General features: G+C 27.6%; 1 protein-coding gene across 1 annotated transcript; it reads left to right on the plus strand.

Moving 5' to 3' along the window:
* Positions 1–209: 209 nt before the first annotated feature.
* On the plus strand, positions 210–3,932 carry LOC145974412 (uncharacterized). Its single transcript, XM_083104275.1, has 4 exons — positions 210–896; positions 2,358–2,574; positions 2,655–3,594; positions 3,833–3,932. The coding sequence occupies exons 1-3, from the start codon at positions 210–212 to the stop codon at positions 3,209–3,211; spliced, it is 1,461 nt and encodes a 486-aa protein (XP_082960401.1). The 3' UTR covers positions 3,212–3,594; positions 3,833–3,932.
* The last annotated feature ends 5,543 nt before the right edge of the window (positions 3,933–9,475 follow it).

Here is a 9,475-nt window from a genome sequence, read left to right on the forward strand (position 1 = left end):
AGTTTTTGCAATGTAATCGTAATTGGAAAAAGAGGATTGAGAGGAGGGCTATGAAACGTTTGAGGCTTGAAGAACAACAAGATTATGCCCTCGATAGAGTCTGTACATTACTAAAAAAAAAAAAAAAAATTAAGATTCAATAATTCTAGCAGTAGCAGTAGTAGTAGTAGGAATGATAGCTTTTTTACAGATATTTGACCAGATCTGAAATGTCAGATCAAGTTGAAATATTTGCAGAGGAAGAAAATAATGTGTCAAGTGAATTAAATAATTTGAATCAAAATAATTTGAATTCTGAAACTGAACTTGAGATTAGTGATCATGAAGAAGACACAATTTCTAATAAGGATGCAAATATCATGAGTTCAGAAACAAATACTGATGATGATAGTGAAAATGAAAATATTGATGCAATTTTTGATAACGATGAACAAAAAGAAAGATATATCACATTAAGTTTATATGAATGGGCATTATCAGGTGGAATTCTTTCTATGAGTAAAATTGATGAACTTCTTGCATGGCTTCGTCCAGTGTTTCCTAATCTGCCTAAAAGTTATAAAACCTTGCTTGGAACATCTGATAATATAAATATTATAAACTTTCGGAATGGAGGGCAGTTTTGGTATAAAGGAATAAAAGATAATTTAGATGGATTTATTTTAGAAGAATACTTGCAGAGAAAAGAAAAGATTGAAATAGATATCAATACTGATGGACTTCCTCTTTTTCGAAGTTCTAAAAAAAAGTTTTGGCCAATTTTAGGACATCTGGTAGGGACTAAAAATGAACCATTTGTTATTGCCATTTACTTTGGAACGTCTGATCCTAGTGACATTGAAGAATTCTTGCAAGATTTTGTTAATGAGGCTAAAAATCTAATCGACAATGGTTATGTACGAAATCAAAGAACTTATGATTTTTTTATTAGACATTACATTCTTGATGCTCCAGCTCGAGAGCTTATAAAATGTTGTATAGGTCATAATGCATATGCTTCTTGCGAGAAATGTACAGTGTGGGGAGAACGATCGGATAACAGGCAGACATATGTTGATCTTGATGCTCCTTTGAGAACTAATGAATCTTTTAAGAATCAAACACAGTCTCACCATCACAAAGGAGTGTCACCTCTTCTTAGATTGAATACTCAAATGATTTCTCAGTTTCGTTTAGAGTCCATGCATTTAGTATACGAGTGTGTATTTAAGAGATTGTTAGAAGTATGGATGCGATGGATAGGAAGCCCATGGAAGTTGCATTGGACTATTGTGGAAAGAATGTCTAATATGCTTATCCAAATAGCTCCCTCTTGCCCTCAAGATTTTGCCCGAAAACCAAGATCTCTAAGTGACTTAACATTTTATAAGGCAACGGAATTCCGTCGTTTATGCTTATACGATGGCATTGTGGTGTTTGCTCAGCATCCTGATATTAATGTTTATAAGCACTTCTTATTATTACATTGCGCGATTTTTATTCTTGCAAATCCTGTCCTGCATAAAATTATGAATGACTATGCAAATATTTTGCTCAGAACTTTTATTAAACATTCTGTTACAATTTTAGGAAAAAAGTTTGTAGTTTATAATGTGCATTCTCTTTGTCATTTAGCGCAAGAGTGTAATGATTATGGCCCTTTAGAATCATTTAGTGCCTTTTGTTATGAAAATAAGTTGAAAACAATAAAAAATCATCTTAAATCTGGTTTTAAACCTCTTCAGCAGGTAGCTAAGCGTGAAATAGAACGAGGAAATGAAAAAATTGTATTCATGGATTCTGAAATTAACGAGATTGTTTTATCAAAGAAACATAGAGATGTAAATGAATTAATTAATGGCAGTCAATTTAAAAAAGTTTCAGTAAATGGTGTAATTCTTCAAGTGAATGATAAAGATTCATATTTTAAAACAAATTTAGGTCAAATTGTAGTCTTAAAAAATATTATTCTTACAGAGGATGATAATGTAATTTTTATTGGTAATACTTTTATAAATGTTGGAGATTTTTATACATATCCTCTGAATTCCTCAGAACTTGGCATTATTAAAGTATCTGAATTGAACAATGATAAATTAATATTTCGTTTACAAAATATTGTTGCTAAATGCTGGCTTATCCCTTTAAAAGATGAATATGTTTGTATACCTTTGCTTCACACAATGCCTTTCTGCAAATAAAATGCCAGAATTTTTATTTATATTTTTAAGTATTTTTATCAAATATACAATTTTATTCTCTTTTATTATTTATTTAGATCCGTTATTATTAATTATATTTCTTATTAAATTTTATTATTTATTCTCTCTTGTGTAAAGTTCATATAGATTAATTCAATTTAAAATAATTTTTTTCAGTTTGTCGTTGTAAAGTTTATAAATGAGGATGATACTTGTAACGATGAAGATAATGCTGTTTTCGAAGTCGGTCTTACAAAATGGCTAAAAGAACTAGATAATATGAAAATAAATATTTCTTGGCCTCCTCGATCTGCGCAAAGCAGCGCATTAAAAAAAGAAATGGATGCATCTCCTTCATGGCCAACATATAATGTTATTGTTTTAAAATTTTACAGTATGTTGTTTTTTGTGCATGTATATTTGTATATTTTTTCTCAATTTTATTTTGAAGTTAAATTATTCTCTTATAATCAGATACGCTTTTGGCTGCACGCAATGGACTCAATGGTTTCATTATGTCTTCTGCTTATGAAACGGATGTTGAAGTTGGTCGTGGCAAACGAAAAAAAATTGAGCGACGACGTTTTTCATTCGATTCTCCTGAAAAACAAATTACGAAGAAAACTAGGAAAATTCCGAGTTCTGATTCATCAGATTCTAATCCAGATGATCCTGAGATTTCGCAATTTTTAAATAAAACAAATGTTGCTGCTCCACCACTTGTCTCTTATAAACCTCAAAATAATAAAACTGAGTCTCAAAGAAATATTACGCATGGCGAAAATATAAAAACAAAGATATTTGAAAAAAGTCAATCTACAAAAACTATAATGTCGACGTCTCTTGAAAACAAAAAATCTAGAAAAGAGCTTTTGCTTGCAAAAATAAATGAAGCAAAGAAAATAACTCCCGTTGAAGATAATAGATCAGAAATTATAAGAGCTGCAAGAAAAAGACGGCAAACGTGTGATATAACAAAACAATTTACATTATCTTCTACATCACCTCAACATGATATGTCTGAAACTTAAGTCAACTGACGTAAGCTCGAAGTTTGAAATGTCTTCGTCGACAGGATGTGATGTACAAGAAAATGTTCATAGCATTTTACAGCACAGTATTTCAAAGAAAGTGCAAAATGTTAAGAAATTGAAAAAAAATGAGAGTTCCTCAGTTGTGTCATCAGAGGACGATGATATTTTGCATCCCAAAAAATGTACGAGACCACTAACAACAGCAAATATGTCAAAAGAAAATATTACTACTTCTGATACTGAATTTATAGAAAAATCACCATCCGTGTCAAATGTTTCACATTCTCAATCTGATTGTGAGTTCAGTCAGTCTAGCAATGCTTTCTCCCAAATAAAAGAATCATCTACACAATCTACACCTCGCTCAGTTCGTCAATCAGGTACAATTAACATTTAATAATTCTTTACTTTCTTCTAATTATTTTATTTAATATTAAGTTGTAATATATAGTCATTTATGTCACATTTTTTTCCAGGTAATCTGTCCTAGATTTTATCTGAAATCAGAGATTTTCCTAAGAAGACATACATTCAAACCCAAGAAATTAGTAGTAAACTAGACATAGTTATTATGAATTTAAGTAGATTGAATCGCTTTCTTCTTCCAAATGAAAAAAGGATAGTAAGACCAACAGATCTTCCTTCGCTTCCAATAACAACTAATGAAGAGTTAAACAAATTTGAAACATTTTTATCAGAAAATGATAACATAACTGGAACTGTAAGCTATATTTAATTTTGTTTTTTATTGTTCTACGTTCTAAATGTTTTTTATTTGTTTAATTATTAATATTCTGTTTATAGATTTGTTATATGAGTCAAATTATTGGCTCTAAGGATAATATTAAAGAAGCCACATATAAAGTGTTAAAGAAGCTTATTTCAAACACATTAGCATCAGAGTTCAATTTGAAAGGTGGTGGTAATCCGTCCAAAAAATGTTTTGAAAAGTTAACATTATATGAAGTTGTTGAAGGTAAAAATTACTTGAAATTAACTTAACACTATTATTAATAACAATATTTATATTATGAAATTTAAAAATTTTTCTTTTAAATTTTTATTTGTTAAATTATCTTCGATTTTTTTTACTTAAATAGGCATTTCTTTTTATTAAATTCTACATATAGAAGATAATAAGTATATATAGGATATAGGTTTTATGAATCACCGAGGTTGGTGAGCAATAAATTCTTCTATTAATAATTTTTTTAATTCACAAAGGATACATTTAAATAAATGATCTCTTTTTGAAAATACCAAATTAAATTAATTAAATAAGAATGAATGTTTTCTCAATTAAACTATACTGACTACAATTCTCTCTCCCGAAAGATTTGTGTTCGACTTCTAGTAACTCGCATCCAATATTTTTCTTGCATATTTTTCTCTTTTTATCATCCTTGTTTAAATAATTTAATTTAATATTTCCGAAGAAATATCGTTTATCTAAATCGATTCTTGATGGATTAAAAAACTCTATAATAGAAAAATAAAAAGTTATTTTGCACCAACAATCGTAGCGGCTCATGAAGCTTATATATATCTTCTGTGATTTAATAATCATATGAACCTAAAACCTAACTCATACTGTATTTGTATTATTTTTTATGTATTTTCTGCATTTGACTTTTATTTAATCTCTAATATATTATTATAATTATTTTGTTTTAGCCTTTAAATCTTATATTTTCTTTTTGCTATCATTAATTTAGTGGTCGTATTTTTATGCAAACTTTTAAAAGAAATTGCAAAACATAAAATGTGTTGCATTTTCAGGTGCTATTTTAAACAAGAAGCCACAGGCAGAATTAATTGAGATTGCTGCAGCAACTTCATCTTGGCTGAAGCAAGCTCCTTGGCGTCGGCAGGATGATGGAACAATGGGCAAGAGAACAAAATAATATATCGTCTAATATGTGATATTCAATTTATAATAAGATTATAACTAGATATATGTAATTATGCATAAGATACTTTACCAAACATAAAAATGCTTTAAAGTCTATCGGCCGCGTTCAGCAAAAAAAGCAGCTTTGCAACTGTTATAAAATTTGTGCATCTGATTGGTACATTCTCTTCATCTTAACTGAATCTAAGAGCATATATGCACGAATTTTACAACAGTTGCAAAGATGCTTTTTCTGCTGAACGCAGCCAACATTATTTTTCACTGTAACGAGTATGTGATATTTAATTTTGTTTTTAGTATGTGATATTTAGTTTTTATTTCAGTTTACAATTATCTAGAGAAATATGCAATATATTTTTTTTGTTTGATAATCGCAGGATAATTCGTACATTTACCTTAGGCCCGGTTCCACAAACGTCGGTTATAACTTTAACCTCCGGTTAAACTATATCTTTGTTTCTTTTCAGATACGTTCTTAAAAAGATACAAAGATATAATTTAATCGGAGGTTAAAATTAACCGACGTTTGTGAACCGGGTCTTAATATGCAAATCAAAACAAAAATACAATTCGCTTTTTTCCTAGTATACTCTTTTAACATTTGTGATTTAAAGAGAATAGAAATAGATAAGGCTATTATTTTTGCGTTCATTATTTTATAATATAATATATGATATAATATGATAATAAACTCTGTCAATATTATTTTAAATAAATATAGCGTGCAATAAAAATTTTATAAAAGTAAAAGAAAAATTATTTTTGATATGATTATAATGATTACATAAAGTTACTTTTTTTATAAAAGCATTAATTATTGAAATATATATTAATAAACTGGTTGATTCAACATTGAAATTATGTCGAAATGATAGTCGAAAATTCGTCAAAATTTTGTACTATTTCGATGTCGATTCGATCAAAATTTCAACTTTATTTCAACATTGGTTTTTGACGTTAATTCGACATCACAACAACTATACATTTCTGACTGGGATAGGATACGTTTATTATCATCCATCTAAAAAAAATAATAATTTTCCGTTAAAGATTTTTGCAAATTTGTAAGTTACCTATAACTTTATGCGGCTTTATAATTAAGATCATAAGTAATAAAAAAATAATAAATTAACATATAATTATAAGAATTTTTAATTTTTACTACACATAAGTTTCTGTTCTTGTTAAATTAATGTTTTATTATAAGTAAAATAATTATAAATTTTTTTAGAAGTTTATATTACATCTCACATAATAGGACGAATGAAGAATTTGATATAGTGCAATGTGATCTCGATGGAAAAAACGCATAAATTTTTCAGATAAATTTGTCCAATATGTGCTCCTGCGAATTTCATACGTTTTCTTTTAATTACATGAAAATTGATGATACGAATAATGAAAAGCCGTTAATTTACTGCGTAAAGAAAGATAGCATAATTATGACAGACATTAACGTTTGTATGAGCAAAATAATTTTATACATCAAAAACCTGAGTGATGAAGTGAAATTTAACTCGATAATGTTTGACAAGACAAACATTTACATTATTATACGTGATTCAATGTTTACGAACAATACGTTTATGAATTATTTCTATGTTTTGAGAAAAAAGTATGCACTTTTCGATAGCGTACACACATTCAAATACATTCAAAAGATAATAGTATCTCCAAACAATAGAAGTCTTGAGATTTATAAATTTCACTTTTTTGATAAATCTGTACAACCATATCCTCCAAAGAGATGTCTGATACCTGAAGAAAGAATTTGTAGAACAATTTTATAGAAGTAATTGCAAAGACAAACAGCATCATTGTAAATCTTCCGGAGCCGGTTGTAAAGAGTGATTGCAAAAAATATAATTTACCAACTACTATATATACTATTTCTGTAAGCCATTATGTAGACAACCTCAACAAATCTGCAGAATTCAATGTGCAGACGTACGAGCGACATTATGAGATTGAGAATTTAACACCGTGCACAGAATACAAATTGAAATTTGCTTTAAGCAATTATTACGTTAATTAATTATCGATAAATCCACTCGGTTCGAAAGTAACATTAATTAAAACGGGCCAACTCAATGCACCGGAAAACATAAGTGTTCAAGCCTTGACGCTTACTATAGCAACAGTTCACTGAATGCCACCCAAGAAACTAAACTGCGTGGCCGTGATCTATGAAGTGCATTGGAATTCACTCATATTAGTGAACGGCACACAACAAAAGAGCAAACAATTAATCCATATGCCGAAACGTATGGTAGACGATAGATTTTTCACAAAGATTAACTTGTCGCTACCAGTACAAAATTACTGGATATACGTACGTTTGTATCCAGTTAATCTCAGAAATTTCTACAACGAGAGTTTAAACGAGATCGTTCATATGTACTCAAAACCAAACAATATTACTTTCAGCGAAGTCAATATAAATAGCATGAATATTTCATGGATCCCAAACATCAATCTGACGGGTTTTTCTTCAATAGAGTACAAAGATGTTGCAACAGGAAAATGGCATAAAATGAATTACACTAAAATGAATTATAACGAAAAAATAATACATCGAACATTTGCAGCCCAGAACTTTTTACAAGTTTCGCTTGATATTGAAATACCACAAATATGACGAAATTTTTATATGGCCGGATGATGAAAGATTTATTTCTTCAACACATGGTAAGCAAATAAAAATACCCATACAATATTATAAGGTTAATATATTGAATATATTAAATATATTATATATTAAATATGGTAAATATATTGAAGAACAATTTCTTTGAAACATTGAAATATTGCAAATCGATTGCGATCTGTGTCGAGTCATTGTTATAAGATTGTAACAAGGTTAAGATGTCCGCTTTTTCTAATATTGCAATGGAACGTTATAGCAACATTACAGTGTAATATATTTAAAAGAATACAAAGTTTGCAACCATTTAATAATATTACATGTAGAATATTTTTGTTTCCGACAAATAAATATCACGGAAGCATATGGAATCATATAATTAAATTAAAAAGCTGGATATAAATAGAAGTTGCAACGACTTCGTATCTAAGATAATATATTGTAAAATTATATTTGTACATAATCATATAACTTAAATATTATATTCTACAAAATTAATTTAAACTTTTATTTATACAAATCACTTCTTTTATTTTAAATGTTCTATATACTCCTATGTGGGATATAAATATATAAACATTAATTATAAATAACTATACATTTATTTTTAATTATAGTTTTATTTAAAAATTTTTAAAATCCGTTACGTTCATCCGTTACATATATTTGCATGTGAAAAAACATAGAAATGCATATAAAAATAAATATTTAAAAAATACAATTTTAGATAAAATATTATTTATTCTTAATATAATAAAAAAATATATTAAAATTCATTAATATGATTATTATATTTAGATGTCATCTTGCTACCTGATATTAATATATCATAAAATATACCATGATATAAAATTGTTATATATCCTTTAATAGAAAAAATAGCAATGCTTATCTTTAGCTTAGATTTATATTAATCGACTCATATTATATCTGTGTTATTAATTCATTTGACTTTATCTGCAAAAAAAGTTAAAAATTATATATATATATATATAATTATATATATTATTTCTATAGATATATTAAAAAGCATTATTGCAATGATTTCAAAATATAAATGTCGTATTGCTAATATGTAACAAAGATTTTGTTAATTTATATATCTACAATGTTTTTGTAATGTTGCATTGAAATTTGCAATATTGCAAAATTGTCGCAAAGCAGTTGTAATATTTTCTATTTTATATGGATATTAAAATATTATATGCTTATTTTTCTGGATATTAAGAGGCTTTTAAAATTTGAGAAATTAAATATTTATAATAAAGTTATAAGTAGGAATAAGTTTTTAAATGAAATACACGAACATATTAAAATTATATTTGTACGTATTATAGGTGATATTTCGAGCACTCCTGGAATATTAGCTATAAAATATTACCTACCATTGATGTTAAGTTTTATCGTTATAGTTATTGTAATCTGCGTCTGCTACTTTTATGGTTGTAAATATTGATATATGCGTGTATTGACTTGAATTGTAGATTTTATGTATATACATACATATATATATATACAGGGTGTATCTGAAATGATGCACTAAACACATGTGTGTGTGTGTGTGTGTGTATACATATATGTGTTTGTGTGTGTATATATTTGTGTATATGCGTGTATAATATTAATAAATTTACGAGGATAATTCAGATGTAAATCAGTCCTTATGTTACTAATACAAGTTTATTTTCGAAAAGAAATTACAATT

Source organism: Camponotus vicinus, unplaced genomic scaffold, assembly GCF_025532165.1.
Source record: "Camponotus vicinus isolate PSW18456_S1 unplaced genomic scaffold, iyCamVici1.0 SCAF_1, whole genome shotgun sequence".
In the NCBI taxonomy this organism is placed as follows: Eukaryota; Metazoa; Arthropoda; class Insecta; order Hymenoptera; family Formicidae; genus Camponotus; species Camponotus vicinus.

Excerpts from the sequence above, each read along its gene's own strand:
- LOC145974412 (XM_083104275.1), top strand. The coding sequence starts at position 210 with ATGTCAGATCAAGTTGAAATATTTGCAGAGGAAGAAAATAATGTGTCA. Across the intron at positions 897-2,357 it reads ATCTAATCGACAATGGTTAT|TTTGTCGTTGTAAAGTTTAT; the intron begins GTACGAAATCAA and ends AATTTTTTTCAG. Across the intron at positions 2,575-2,654 it reads TATTGTTTTAAAATTTTACA|ATACGCTTTTGGCTGCACGC; the intron begins GTATGTTGTTTT and ends TCTTATAATCAG.